The sequence below is a fragment of the Mus musculus genome, chromosome 18 (genome assembly GCF_000001635.26).
Source record: "Mus musculus strain C57BL/6J chromosome 18, GRCm38.p6 C57BL/6J".
NCBI lineage: Eukaryota > Metazoa > Chordata > Mammalia > Rodentia > Muridae > Mus > Mus musculus.
The window spans coordinates 50,086,573-50,102,553 of record NC_000084.6 but is presented as its reverse complement, the minus strand read 5'-3'; the positions used below and the strand labels follow the sequence as shown (position 1 = coordinate 50,102,553).

Sequence of the window (15,981 nt, the reverse complement as noted above, 5' to 3'; positions counted from 1 at the left end):
CCGTTACAAGATGGTGCTGACATCCTGTGTTCTAAGTGGTAAACAAATAATCTGCGCATGAGCTAAGGGTAGTTCTCCACTCCATGTGCTCTGCCTTCCCCGTGACGACAACTCGGCCAATGGGCTGCAGCCAATCAGGGAGCTACACGTCCTAGGCGGAGGATAATTCTCCTTAAAAGGGACGGGGTTTCACCATTCTCGCTCTTGCTCCTGAAGATGTAAGCAATAAAGCTTTTGCCGCAGAAGATTCCGGTTTGTTGCGTCTTTCCTGGCCGGTCGAGCGCGGGTAATACATTTGAGTCCAATGCTGCTGCCTGAGACCATCCTGCTTACTATACAAGGGCATCTACGCAAAGTCCTTGCACTCGGTAAGGAAGGAGCAACCATGCTGTGCCTCTTAAGTCTTCCAGCCTCATCTGTCCTGCTCCTTGAGTTTATAATAGTTTGCATGAGGAGGATCACCCGAACTTAGAGCTGGCTTCCAGGAACTGGAGTCTTCCCGGTGTGCAGGAAGATTTTCTCCGCTATTACAAAAAGTAGGCAGGGAGGACTATTTGGGGAGCACCTCTTGTGTTGAAATTGATTACTGAAAGACTGATACGCTTAGTTTGTTTTACATTCCAAATTCAGTTCACACTGGCAGCAGCCAGGAAGTCAACGCCTCTTATCAAGATGGTGACTTTTGGACGTGGAGAGAAGTTTCAGCATTAAGAGCACTCTCTGCTCTTAAGAGGACTTAGGTTTGGTTCCCAGAACCTGCATGGTGGCTTATAACCATGTCTCTAACTCCAGTTCTAGAGGAGCTGATGCTCTCTTTCCTCCTCTGTGGGCAGGCGCATGGTACGTACACACAAATACACACACACACACACACACACACACACACCATGCACGCAAAACTTAAAAAAAAAAATGGTGGTTTTTCCTTCCCTTAAGCTGATAGAAGTGGCAAGCCAATGTCTTGTCTGTAAAGTTTCCTTTAAAAGCCTGGGGTGAGGAGGGAAGTATGGCAAAGGTCACCTGTAAGACATTAGAGAAGAGGGCGTGGCCACGCATGCGCTCCCAAGAGGCATGTGTGTGTGTGTGTGTGTGTGTGTGTGTGTCTGCGTGCACTGCCTGGCTTTTCGAAGTAATTCGTGGGCTTTGAGACTTAGGCCTCATATCTCAACAGTACTGAATGTCCCGGTCATTCAGTCGTTAGTCCTTCTGTCCCTGTCCGGTTTCAGCCCCAGTCTTGAGTGCCAGAGGCAAAGTAATAAAAATAAAGCCCTTATTCTCAAAAAAAAAAAAAAAAAAAGAAAGAAAGAAAAGATATTAGAGAGATGTCTCTCTTGGGTCTGCTGTGGAAAGCCAGTCTGATTCAGAACACAAAGTGGGGTTTATAAGCAACGTACATCTTTACATTGTCAATCTCCGAGGAGAGGGCCTAGTCAAGTAAAGAGATAGATGGAAATGTGTATATGTCCTTGGGTGGTGTGTTTGTGTGTGTGTGTGTGTGTGTGTGTGTGTGTATGCACGCTTGCATGCGTGCGCACCTGTGTCCATGTTTGTGTATGTCTGTATCTATCTGTGTCCATGTGTGTCTATGTCCAATATGTCTGTTTGTGTGTTTGTATCCTTGCATGTGTGTGTGTGTGTGTCTGTGTCCTTCTGTGTATAGAATATGCATGTCCCTTGTTTTTCCATTTGTTTTTCTGACACACAGTCTTTCACTATTATATGAGAGCTTAGATTTGGTTAGCTGGCCAGCCAGCAGAGGGATCCTTTTATCTCCACTTTCCCAGGTTACAGCTCTTTTTGTTTATTTGTTTGTTTAATGGGGGTGCCAGACAGAAATCTGAAATCAGTCCTCATGCTTGCATGACAAGCTCTTTATCAAACTAAGCCATCTTCCCAGTTAAACAAAATTATGAACTTCAAAAATCTCATCTTTTCATAATCATGAAAAATAAAAATTTCTTTCCTGAGCCAGCCAGGATCGGGAAGTGTTGTGATTTGTCTAGAAGGTATCTGGAGCGGCTCTCTGGATGGAACTCAGTGTGAAGGAGAAGAGCCCTGTTTTTTCTAGACACAGAGAAAGCCACTGGGGCTGAATCTCAATTGGGGTCTGACCCCCACCTTGGGCTCAATGCTCAGGAGTCCATTCTGAGTTTGCTCTCTAATCCTCTGTAGACAAGAAGACAGGACATGTTGTTAGTGCTTTTCCTCAGGACAGTGGTAGTGACATGTGACTAAGTGCTGGGAAGAATTCACTCACTCCTGGGTCAATGGCAAAATCGTCCACAAACATGGCTTCAAGGGAAGCGATTGTCTTCAGATCCATGCTAATATGTTCTTCCTGGTCTCCACCCAAGGGCTTAGGGGGCACACGCATACATCATGACCACAGGTTATGAAGTCAGAATTTGTCTAACTTCTTGAGGTGTGGAGAAGTCTATTTTAAGTGATTTAAAACAAAAGGTTTTAAAGTAGGTATCGTATTATCCAGTAGTCGGGAAGTGGATGATGGAAGGTTGTAAGTACTTTGTCAGCCTGGGCTACAACTGAAACCCTTTCTCAAAAAATAAGGCAAACAAGTTCCTCTTTGCTTTGCTATCACTCAGATATTTGTGAAACTTTAAATATGAATTAAATGTTAACGATTGAAGAAACCGTTCCTTGTTTTTCAAATTCATTCTTCCACTTACCAGGGTTTGTAATCCACATCTCTTCACGGACTCACTGGTAACTAGCTTTTGTTTTGAATAAAAACAAAAGACCCCTATGCATGTTTTTGTTTCTTTTAAGTACACTATCCCTCATACAGGCATGAATGTGCATATATGCATGCCTGCTTATGCACATATACAGACTCTCACATACATTCGATTAAAGAAGGAATCTATCACTTTGAGTCTATTGCTTTAAAAATGTCAGCTTTAACCTCAAACTGGTAGAAAAAAAAAAAAACTTCACATCAGGAAGTATATCCTCAGCGTTCTGGGAAGCCAAAGTTAGAACTAGATTAAATGTGTACTGTTGGCTCCCCCTTCCCCAATCAGTCAGCAAACTCTTTAGGACCAGCACCCAGGTGTTCTTGCACAGTCCAAAGTATCTTGAATAGCATAGTTAAATTAATCTGTCAGGCATGGCTCGGGACTTACCTTTCACATGGACAAGAATGTCAACTCAGAACAGATTAGTCTATCATTATTTCTTGTATTTGTTTCTAGTTGAAAACAATTCCCCCAAGGAACTCTAGATTCCCCCAAGGGTTGGTATCTTTGCTGGAGCCAGGACAGAAAAATAATGACATGGTATTTAGTCAGTACAGGCCATTTCAGAGAACCACGCATTCTAGAGCCCTTGCCCTGGCATAGTTCCTCCTGTACTGAAGCCAGGTTGCATGTGCGTGCACATTCCGAGGAAAACAGAGTCTTCATCACACCCTGGAAGATCGTTTTTATGTGTTGGAATACCTTGCTTGATCAAAATTTGTCCATGTACCTAGGAACCAGAAGGCTTAACAAATACTTTATGCTAAGGAGGTCATTGATACTGGGTGTCTATTTTAAAAGTTCACCCTGGGACCCCGAGTCATCTTGTGTTCCTTTGCCATTGGAGGAGCTAGAGTCCCAGTGACAAGACTCAATCAAGTGGAAGCTACACATCTCAGTGAACACCCTGGATCCCATGAGTCAGAGGAGCTTTCTTGATGGTTGGTAATATTTTGCATATGTTGTCTCACATTGCGTCTGGAAAAATTAAGGGGTCTATAAAATTCTACTGGAGGAAGTCCCCTGGAAACATTCAAATTGGTCTCTTTTCCTTGCAGTATGATAAATCATAACTGTGAGTATAACCTTTTCCTGGAGTCCTGCAAGCTCTCCTAGAGAACCATCAGCCCCAAGGGTACAATTGACGACTCCCAGAAGAACCTTAGCACACTCTGACTGGTACAGGGAGCAGAAGTAATGCTGGATCTGTCTTGGTGTGAGGTATTCGAAGACCTGCAAACTTCTGCTTTTGCACTTGTGGTACTTACACTTAAGAGAACAAGAGGTAGAAGGTGCTGGGGAAGATCAAGAGGCCCAGTCACCCCAGGATTCCAGGCTAATCTTCAGCCTCAATATGACTGTAAGCCACGAGAGAAGAGAAATGCCAAAAATACAGGGAATGTAGCATATACTCAGCATAAACATGCACGAGGTCCTGCAGTCAATTCCCAGTCCCAAATCTAAACAGGGAATGGTCTGGTTGAGCCTATGTATCCCTAGGAATCATGAGAGACAGCTAAATGTTCTTGGTTAAAACACACACATACACACACACACACACACACACACACACACACACACACACACACACACACACACCTTCTATTGCCTGTGGCTAATGGCAGCTGAAACGATCAAGCAATTTACAGAAATGTAGAGTGTAATGGTCAAGTGGTCATGCCCAAATGACAACCAGGCAGGAGTTTTCACAACTCAATCGGAAATAATTTTCCTAAATTAAAAGCAAAAGCCAATTTTTCAAGGGGACCTGAATCGGATAGGGTTCTCTGGATCTGCTGAAGCCTGTAGCTAAATTCCCTTTAGGTTCAGGCTTATTCGCATTGCTTCTTGGGAAATGGCAGAAGGCCAGCACTAAACAGCACCCACAAAAGAACAGTCCTCAGCTTTCAGAGCCCTCTGTGCTTGATTTTATCTTCCCAACGAAAATATGAAATAGTTGAGTCTATACAAGTTCTAGAGACATAGGGAGAAAGCTCCCTGGCATGCCAGGGGCAGGAAATAAGTTTGCTGCTGGCTTCAGCCTCTGCGCTCTGTTCCCTGGCAGGTTCTACCTGGTCACCCTCCAGTGACTTCCCAGGAGGAAGAGATGCCAAACTCCTGACACACTGTTTGAAAACACCATGGAATGTTTCTACCCTTGGATTTCAGGGTCTGTTCTTCAGTGAATGTTTTAGCCAGGTAAAGGTGTGACTGCCCAGTTGTGAAAGGGGGGGGGGGGGGGAAGGTCCCTAGTTAGATAAACACAGCAATGCAGTGATTTTTGCCCAGTGATCAGGGAGGTTTTATCCTTTGGAAAACAAGTGGTCTTAGGTGACAGCAGCAGGCAATGAGGATGCCCTTTAGCATAGAGAAACGGCAGTGCCTACTGAGGGAATAAAAATCTGTTTCTAGGGAAAGAGAGCAGCCCATCTTGTAAACTATTAATTATCCCATGCAATGGTGACAATAAAGATATTTACCCTTTACTTTTCTGCCTCATGTTTAGATGCCACACACATAAGATGACTTAGCTGTCTGCAAGCTTTTAAATGGAAAAGTGCAGAGGAATTTAATGCCTTAGCTGACTTTGCAAATCAGAACACTTAAAAAAATCAGATATTAAACTAAAAAAAAATTGTGTGCACATATTTTCTGGGGGTCAGAGAACAACTTGTGAGAGTCAGTTCCTCCTTTTCTCTTGTAGCTTCCAGGGTCCAAATGCAGGCTTTCAGGCTTGGCTACCAGTGCATTTAGCTCACTGGTTCCCAATACATGTGTCTTGACCCCCCTGAGGGGGTTACATGTCAGGTATCCTGCATATCAGATATTTACGACTCATAACAGTAGCAAAATTATGGTTACGGAGTAGCAATGAAAATAGCTTTATGGTTGGGGGGGTCACCACACTATGAGGAACTGTATTAAAGGGTCATAGCACGAGGAAGGGTGAGAGCCACTGATTCAGCTGCTAAGCCATCTCGCTGGCCCCAATTCAAGTATTTTTCCCTCGTGTTAAGATTGAACTGTGAGTGCCTGATCAGTCATTTTACTTTCACAAGTCAAAACCAGAATTATGCAGCAGAGAGTAGAGTGGGCAGAATGCTCTCGGTCACCCAGGAAGGACAAGGGGTGACTCACTGGCTGCCTGACCTTACAAAGATCACATGGAACTTTCGTGAACATAGAGTTGGGTTCCCTGCATGTGCAGAGCATTTTCCCAAAGCACAGATGCTTTGTTCACAGCTGGGACTGCTGCCTGGCTTGTCCACATCCTCTCTCTGTGCTCTGCACACAGCAGTGCTGTAGCTCTGGTGTAGCCCCTAACCCGAACTTCAAGCTCATCACTGGGTGGAAAAAAACGCTTCTTGGGAAAGACAGAAACGAGTCTTACAGTGTTTCCCTTTCATGAAGTTTCCAGTAAAAAGGTCCCTCTGGTTCTGGGCCATATGTAAGTGTCCCGAAGGACACCAGAGTAAAAGAAAACTGTTCAACACTTGGTGGAGATGGTAATGGGCATTTATAAGCATAGATTTTCCTGTTGTACCATTTCAGAAGCAAAAGCTGACTCATTTTTCCTGTTTCAGCATTTTCATTAGGGAGTTATATAAAGGTTTTTCTTCTTTCCTTCTCTTTCTTTTTTTCTTTCTTTCTTTCTTTCTCTTTCTTCCTTCCCTTCTTTCTCTCTTTCCTTCCTTCCTTCCTTTTTCTTTCTTTCTTTTCTTTCTTTCTTTCTTTCTTTCTTTCTTTTTCCTTTCCTTTCTTTCTCTCTCCCTCTTTCCTTTCTTTCTCTCTTTCCTTCTCCTCCCCTTCTTCTTCCTTCCTCCCCCTCCTCCTTCTCCTTCCTTTTCAAGCAGAGCCTCATAGTCCAGGCAGGCCATGAATCATGAATTCACTATGTGTTTGAACTCCTGCTATTACTGCCTCGTGCTCCAAAAGTGCTGAGAGTACAGGTCCTTACCACCTTACAGCACTACGCTTGGTTTTTGTTTTTTTGTTTTTTTTTAATGACTCATTTTTAAATGGATGTGAATGTTTGTGTGGGTATATACACATGAATGCTGGTGCCAGCAGAGGTGTTTTATCCCCTGGAGCTGGAGTCACAGGCCACTACGTTCTGGGAGCTGAACTCAGGTTCTCTGTAAAGGCAGCATATACTGTCAACCCCTAAGCCATTTTTCCAGCCCTACATTTGATATATGATCTTTATAGAGAGAGCTTTGTAGTTGTTACTTGAATTACAGAAAATGAAATTGTGTCAGAGCTAAGATACAATTCTATCTGTCAAATAACAGTTCTAAAATTGCCTTGAGTTTAAGTTATTTAGAGGTTTCTGTTCAGGTGTGTAATTTCTCAAGCCAAACACTGCTAAGTTCAGCTAATTTAGAAAATGCAAGCATAGAAATTCAAGCCTAACAACAGTATTTAAACACTATTATTCCTATCTGCATGCTGTGCCATTCGAATACTTTAATTTTCTTGCGACTAGATAACACTTAACTTCCTCTACAAATACTTCAGCCTCTGGATGACTGCATGGATCTTTCATTTATCAAGGTGGGTTTGTTCAGTTATAGCTTAGCTCATAGACAACCCATCCTATCTCAAGGGCCATTTAAACTCTCAGTGGGGGAAAAAAAAATCCAACCCTTCAAGTTCAAGCTACAAAAAGTATTATCTTAAACCATGGGGTGGGAGTTAGGAGCTCAGGAACCCAGCAGGTTAAGCTTTGTAGGGTTTTGTTTTGTTTTACAAGTGTATTAACATGGTGGGGTGGGGGTGGGGCTTTCCAGAGAAATCGCAAAGGAGACCCTCACACATGCTTCTCACACATGCTTTCCTTTGTCACAAACTGAGTTGTATATGCAAGTTCTAATAATCAGAAAAACCCAAGAGTATGTTTTTAATCTTACTTGTCAAAACGGTTTTCCGCCTTCAAACCTGGAAGTAAAGTTGACGCTTTGAACTGATGTCATACTACTCCTTGGCACACAATGGGGGACTGCCTTGGGGCAGTCAGAGTGCTGTGCCTCCTCCAAAGGCTGTCTGGGGGAGGGCTGCCTCCCCTCATGAGCCCGTGTTCAAACCCAACTTAATTGTGAGCACCTTGAGTTGAGGCACTACAAGAGACAGAAATCTGAGCTATTCCATCCCTTCAGATTAGAACTCATGCTGCAATATTGAAAATGACTTTGCATAGTATTAGACCCGGATCTTTGAGAATAGGTCAGACTTGCAGTGATTTAAATTTGGTCTAAAAAGGACATTATTTGAAAGTTTTTTTTCAGAGGCATAAAAACCTCTTTTTCTGAGACAACGATATGCCTACTATTGTCTTTAGACATGCTACATTTAAATACAAGCAAGGGCACTGCTTGTCACACTGATGCTTAATTGTGACCTCAAGAAAAACCTAAATTTCCTTGCCTCCGTTTCCTCATTTGCAAAGTAATGAAGGTTTTGGTGGGGGTTATTGTGTGAGTATGCCTGTCATATCATAAACGTTAATTGCCAGTATTGGTTATTATTTATTACATAGCTCATACGTTTTGCAGAAAAAGCATCAGCCCATAATAAAATCAGTTCTAACACATTTCTTTCTTTCATGAGATCTAAAAAGACATCATTTAGAAGAAAATGGTTAGAACAGGCTGGGTTACAATCAGCAAGGGAGAGGAGAGGAGAGGAGAGGGGAGGGGAGGGGAGGGGAGGGGAGGGGAGGGGAGGGGAGGGGATGGGGGATGGGAGAGGAGAGGGGAAGAGAAGAGAGGGGAAGAGAGGAGAGGGAAAGAGAGGGGAGGGGAAGGGAGGGGAGGGGAAGGGAGGGGAGGGGAGGGGAAGGGAGGGGAGGGGAGGGGAGGGGAGGAGAAGGAAGGGGAGGAGAGGAGAAGAGAAGAGAGGAGAAGAGAAGAGAAGAAAGACATATAAAATAAGATCCCTAATTGCATTAGCTTAGCTCAGAATTTTCTACCCTAAGCTTCTTCAAACTCTTTCCAGTTCTAGCCCTTCCTACCTAAAGCCATGCAAGACAGGAAGAGAGTCTAGTCACATCAGAAATTAGCTGGCTACTCATACAAAAAGGAAACCCACAGGCATCATGAAATAACTTGCTAAACATGGCATTTTTACTGACCCAGAAATGCATATTTTCCAGAAGAAAGACTAACAAGACAATGGTTTTCAGAAGATTCTGAAAAATGGCAGCATAGACTCCCTACTTCAGCATACAGTTAATCTTCCATGTCCATTAGTTCTGTATAAGGAGATTCAAATTTGTGTGTGTGTGTTTGTAGGGGCCAGCAACATAGCTCAGCAAGTAAAGGTACCTGCTGCTACAGGCACCTGACCCATGAGTTCTCATTCCCAGAATCCACTGAGCAGAGTGGACACAGGACCCCAAACCCATCATACATCGTAGAAGGAGACAATCAACTACTCCAAGTTGTCCTCTTACTTCCACAGGCATGCATGCGTGTGCACACACACACACACACTCACACACTCACTAATAAGTAAATATTTTAAAAGTTTTCATTAAACACACACACACAAACACAATTTTTTCTTGTGGTTATTCCATAAGCAAAACACCCTTTTCCCCCAAATCAGCAATTACATTGTATTATGTGTTATAAGTTACAATTCTTGAGACTTGTAAATATAGAAAGATATACAGGCAGGCTAGATACAAATACAATATGCCATTTTCTATAAGGGACATCTACCGATAAGCAGAGTTTGACATCTACAGGGTGTTCTTGAACTAACTTTCCACATATTCTTTTTTTATGCCTTCCTGGGTATGTTGGCTAGTTTTATATCAGTTTACACAAGCTACAGTCATCAGAGATTAGGGCGCCTCAATTGAGAAAATGTCTCCATAAGATCGGGCTGTAGGCATGCCTGTAGGGCATTTCACAATTAGTGATTCAGACCATTGTGGACGGGGCCACTCCCTGGGCTGGTGGTCCTAGGTTCCATAAGCAAGCAGGCTGGGCAAACCGTGGGGAGCAAGCCAGTAAGCATCACCCCTCTGTGGCCTGTGCATCAGCTCCTGCCTCTAGGTTCCTGGACTGTTTGAGTTGCTACCCTTACTGCTTTTGATGATGAACTTTTATATAGAACTGTAAGAAGAAGAGACCCTTCCCTCTTCAACTTGGTTTTTGGTCATGGTGTTTCATCACAGCAACGATAACCCTAAGGAGGACTCTGGCATACAAAACTAAGGGGTGCTACCACTGTCCGCATCATGTGCATAGTGTTGCTACCTACAGGTCCATCAGTATGACTCAAATGTGCGGACGTCTCTCAATTTCTCCCAAGGTCTTCAGTTTTGTCGGTCACGTCCTGAGCTAAAAATTCCTGAGAAGCTTCAGTATCTGTGCTTTTGCTGCACAAGGACTGGTAGAGCAGAGTGAGTCAGACCAGTGGCTCCCATGAGAGCACACTCTTAGCTTCCCTGATGTTGGTTAAGGAAGGCTGCTGAGCTCTGTTTCTGAGCCGTTTAGCACTTAGGAAGTCCAATCCTCAGTAATGCAGCCATTACACTAGTGTTATCACCTCTAGGATCATCCAGAGGCTCCCGGAGGGAAGAATTATACTTTCCAGCTCAAATCAATATGACATCACACCTGCATAGGTAATTTTTGCCATTGCTGTTTATCTTTACTGAGAAAGCTGGGTCTCAGAGAAACCTGACCACTTCCTTCTAAGCTATGATGGGTCAAAGCGGATCTTAACTTTGAGAATTTTCACTTGTGGGATCTTTGCTGGTAGATTTTCAGTCAATGTTCTTGAGGTAGGTAAATGACAGGTTTGGTGGCAATTCCAATGTTTAGGGCCAGTGGTTGGGTCTGTTACTTCCCAGATGGCTTCTAGCTCTTTTACACAATAAGCAAGGGTCTACTTCATTATCCACACACCAAAAATTATACAGAAATGGCACACCAAGCACCGAAGACAGACACGGTCATCAGTCTACTCGTTGAAAAACCAAATAACACAATCTAAATCCCGAGTCGTTAAATAAAAAATGGCATCTTTTATTCATCAATCCCTGTTACACACTGAAATACATGCATCTTTCTTATGTTACTTAGCAACGTCCTTTCTATCCTTTCACCCATAAATCAGTCTGATGAATTCATCTTTAAATTCAAGAAGTTTTTCTTTTTGAAACGCTACTTACATTTTATTGTCTCAATATCAAAGCCAATCTAGAGATTTATTCTTCCTACAGGTGAAATAGATGTTAATACGGGAACATGTCAGTACATGTTCAAGATGACATCAAAGTTATGCCCTAAGCAGATATTTCAAGGCAATATCATGCCACTAGCTCTGAGACTCTAAGTATCACTGATAGTACTAAAAGGTAGAAGTCAGCTTCAAAAACACACTCTTGCAATGGACACTGCTCATGATGTCTAAGATTGTTCACTCCCACAGTCATGATTTCAGATGCACAGTTTTTTTTGCTTTCCTGAGCATTCGGTTTGACTGCCTCAAATTTAACTCCTGAAGGTCAATGACGATCTGTAACCAAAGAAGCAGAGTTGTTTCAAAAGGATCAATGACAGCAAAGAGAGGCTCTCGACATTGTAAGAGAGATACACAGACGTAGCAAAGGATCAAGGTGAGTCAAGATACACGGCTTTATACATATTAGAAATATCCAACGTGCCACCAACATGATTTCCCTAAAACACAAGAAGTGCCAGCGCTTGGGGCCACACTCATCTGTCTTTGTATCCCTTGACATCTGAATGACCAACTATCCGTTTTTCTCACATCTTGCCAATCATTAAGACGTTTGCAGCCAGAATTTTTGGCAATACACTTTTTTTTTTCCTTTCAAATACAACAAGCCACACAGAAGTACTACTATTAATGTCCAACAACAATAACAGGTCATATGGGGGCCAAGCCTTTCTGAAATACATGTGATTGATAAAAGAGTCTCCGTCTTCCCTTTACAAGTCATCGGTGCTGGACTTCACCTAACTCGCTGCTGGTCACAATCTTACTTCGCAAGCTCATATGTTCTCTTCATCTAACATTTTGTTGATGCCGTCGCAAAGTTTCTGTAAGTGAGGTTTAAACTTTCCAAAGGGATTGTACAAGGCAGCCAAAAAATCACAATCTGAAAAATGGTCAAAGACATTATTAACCCGTCCGTGAGACTTGGCGGTAAGGTGGCGCTGAATGATCTCGTGTAGGAGCTCTCGGCACTCGTTCAGCAGCCTGGACAGCACATTGCGGTCGAAGGTGTACTCTACCTGGTGGAAGCTGACGACCGTCATGGCAAGCTGGTGCACCTTCTTCTTGAACTTCTCCATGAGCGCCAGCTCGTCTTGATTGAACTGATTGTTCCTGTGGAGGACGGCCAGCTTGATGACCGTCTTGATGAGGTTCTTGATGACCCTCTCCGCCTCCTTCTTGTTCTGGGTGTACTCCTTGGTCACCCTGTACAGCTCATCTAGCACCTCGCTGCTGGTGTCGTCGATCAGCGTGGTGGCGATGGATTTGGATACCATTTTGCCCAGGATCTTCTTTTGTGCCTGAACGGCCAGGTTTTTGGAATTGAAGACATCTGTAGCCACTGCAGAATAAAAAACGAAAGGGACAGGTAGAAAGAACAAAAGATCAGTTAATAGCAAGTAAAATAAAACCAAGCAAACCTCCAAGAATTAGGGAGTCCTTCCCGGCACTCCTTTACCATTTACTGTTTGTTTCCAGTTATTGATATTATGCTGATAGAGCAGTTAACGTTGATAACTTCCTTGAAAAGAACTTTTGATTTGAAAATATTACGTTTTGGGGGCTGGGGAGATGGCTCAGTGGCTAAGAGCACTGCTGCTCTTGTAGGGGATCTGTGTTTGGAACCCAGCACCTATGTTGCCAGGCTCACAACTGCCTGTAACTCCAGCTCTATGGGGATGTGACATCCTCTTCTGAGCACCTGCCTACATATGCTCACATGGATGTATGCGCAGTCATATAAATAAAAACAAATCTAAAGATTAAATACTATGCCTCATGAGGGGGCAAACTTTTATGCCTTTCTATTTAGCTTAACTGTATAAAAATTTAAGTCAACTCCATACCTATCTTCTAGCCAATTGCAAACCTAGGCAACTTAAACTCATTTGAGAAAGCAGGATAGATAACAAGGTCAAAATACAGAGTGACATGGCATATTTACTCCAGCGAACCCCAAGGAGAGCACTGTTTTATGAACCAGCTACAGAAAGCACAAGTGCCTAAGCCATCGGTCATCGCTCTCCCAGCCATCCCACCCACTTTGAATTTCACTCTCAGATGTCAGCTTTTGGAAGGTTACACTCCAGAGAGACCTCACTGTCCGCTGCTGTTCCTGGTCTACTCTTGCTTTTACGTTTCGAAGAAATAAGCTTAAAATGAGCCAACAAAACATGCTACACGAAAAACATTCTCTGGAAAAGCTGATCCCCAGAGTCGACTTTCGGAATGCTCGTCACTTACTTTGGCAGATGTTTAATGTACACAGAAGAGTTGCATGAATTACAGATTAATGACATAAAAATGCTTCTAGCTTAGAGCCTCAGAAGTGAAAACGCTCAAGAAACCAACATCAGCTTCACTCTCTCAGGATTACCCCTTCTGTGTTCTGGCTGTAATATGAATGCTTGTCTGGGACTCTCCTTTCCCCCTGGCTGAGGGTCTCAGGACTACAGTGCTCTGGGTATCCAGAAATTTCTGTTCTCTCTGTACATTCCAGAAAATGCACTTAGAGAAGTTGGCATATAACCACTTAGTGATGAAGACGAACAGCTTAGGGCACTGATGATGTAAAAAGATTTGTTTGGACCAAAGCTAGCATCAGCAGGAAGCAAAATAGCAGAACTACAAAACCCAGGCTAGGACAGATATGAGCAAGTTTCATGCTAGATGTAAGGCGGAGACAAAGAGAACCCACGTTACACTTAAAATCTGGATTCAAAGCGGGTATGTGGTCTCATACAGGTTATTACAGAATGGCTCCTAGTTTGCAGAACTGACCCAGGAACATACAATGCCGTGCACCTATGGAAAGGATGTCCTGGTGGAACTAGACACAGAGCCCTCCCAACTGTTGATATTAAGTTACAGAAACATGAAGTGAAAATGCAGAAGAAGACCCGAAATGTGTTTTGAGAGAGAAAAGCTCAGGAGAAGAGATCAACTTCAGGAGGGTCTCCAAGCTTTTGAACCATTTGTGTTTAATAGTCATCTATTTGCATTCCCGTCTCTTCGTTGATTTGCAAAAGAGTGTTAATTCACAGTAATGAAATCACACTCACACATGCAAACACACACAGTACCCTAGCAGTTAATATTCCCTCATTATGGCCAAGGACTCTCTTTTGTGCTATGATTCCAGATACAGACCTTAAGAATAAACAAATCTAGTTTCTACAGGAAGAGATACATGGTCGTTCTCAGAAACATAACAAATTACTTAGATATCAGCAACTTACTTTATATAAAGATTCTGTTTTTAACTATTTAGAGATTGGCACCTACAAACACCCCATCTAGGATCTACAATCATGTTTCCCAGATAGACACACTTTCTGTTGGGAAATACTGAAACCAACGGGGGTGTGTGTGTGTGTGTGTGTGTGTGTGTGTGTGTGTGTGTGTGTGTGTGGTTTAGACTCATTTGTGCTAACTTCTCAAGGCTGAACCTGCATCTTTGTAGCTCATCAAGCTACTTTGCTCATTAACTCTCAACATCCCATTTCATTTCCAACATATAGAGAAGCAAGAACGCGACAGCACAGCATTTTAGCTTCCTGCAAGCCGGGGAAGAGAAGACAGTCTACTGCAGACTAAGCAACATCACCCCTCATTTACTGTAACCGAGTCATAACCCAGACGTGGAAGTTGATCTGAGGCTTTTCCTTTCTCCCCAGAACGTACACGTGACACTTCCATCTTACTCTTTAGATCACTTCAGTGCATCCTGCTCCCTCTCCACAAAGCAGACATGCATTCAGTGGGTTTATTTTTCAGGTCTGTTTTGAGCCAAGTCGGGGTTGTGGTTGACAGCTGCTTGCCAGGGATATGTGGTCTGGGATCGTAAAATATGACTGTTTTCTTTCTTGGACACTAACTGCTGCTAGCCTCGCCTGCTCGGGCTCGTTGTCAGATCTATCAGCTCTCTTAAAGGCCTGGCGCATCTCAGAGCTAATCCAGGACCTAGTTTTTCTCGTTCTGTCTAGGCTCACCCCTGTGTGATATCATCTCCATGGCTGTGGATAGCATCCATGTGCCAACAACTCCCACAGCCCTCAGCCCTGACTTTTTTTCCAGACTCATGTTGCAAAAACATTTAAGACGGTTTTCTTTTGAAACTTTGCAGGCATCTCGGACACACCGGGCCCCTAATTGAATCCTTGTTTAGCCCATCCTGTAGAGGATACTCCCTCTCCACTATTTATCACTTCAGTTAATGGCATCTCTCTTGGCTGTTGCTCAAGTCTGAGACCTGGGAACTAGCCACCATCTCGTCCTCTTCTTTCTTAGCCCATTACCAATTTTTCCCCCACTTTCCCATTTATCCATCTCTAGATCGTATGCAGTTCCTTCCATCTCTGCAGATGTCATCTAGGTCAGCTCCTTTCCGATGTCCTCTCACGCTACGGTCAGGGCATTTTGAAGACATTGCATGAGAAAATGAGGTTCTATTTAAGTTCTTTGCTAACCATCACGCTTCCCAGCTCCTAAATCATTATTTGCCTAATTGTTACAATCTCTCCCTTTGGCCCCTAATATCTCCAAAAGCAAACCCCACCTGTTTACTTGTTTGTGCCATGCCCTGGGCCTCGCCAGGCACTGGTTTCTCCCATCGCCTCCCCATGCTTAAGACCTTCTCAAGGAAAATGTTTTGGCCTGGAAAACGCAAATTTAAAACACACATTTGGGTGTTTCTGTTTGCTTATTTTAAAACCTAGAGAAATAGACACTTGTTTTAACTCACTAAACATGTGGGTTCCCCCCCCCCACCCATGTAAGCCTACTTCAGAAAGTGGTTTCTCTTACCATCAGCAAATTAGTTTTCTTTAAAGAGGGAAGATTTATTGTATACAAAGATTTATTGTATATATCAGAAAACAATAATGCAGATATTTTGAGTATAAGCAAGGTCTAATATTTCTCACGTGAACTGCAGTGGAAGATTAGCTACGGTGTCCCACTTCTGCTT

General features: G+C 43.2%; 1 protein-coding gene across 9 annotated transcripts in view; it reads right to left on the bottom strand.

Moving 5' to 3' along the window:
- Positions 1-9,324: 9,324 nt before the first annotated feature.
- Tnfaip8 (tumor necrosis factor, alpha-induced protein 8) overlaps positions 9,325-15,981 on the bottom strand; it is a 113,803-nt gene continuing 107,146 nt past the window's right edge. For 5 of the 9 annotated variants that reach the window (XM_030250259.1, XM_006525480.2, XM_011246796.2 and 2 more), the window contains one exon: positions 10,772-12,354. In XM_030250259.1, coding sequence (XP_030106119.1) covers positions 11,789-12,289 — 501 coding nt within the window. In that variant the 5' untranslated portion in view covers positions 12,290-12,354 and the 3' untranslated portion in view covers positions 10,772-11,788. Of the gene's footprint in view, positions 12,355-15,981 lie in introns of all 9 variants that reach the window. The other 4 variants (NM_001177759.1, NM_001360935.1, NM_134131.2 and 1 more) reach the window with 2 other exon arrangements.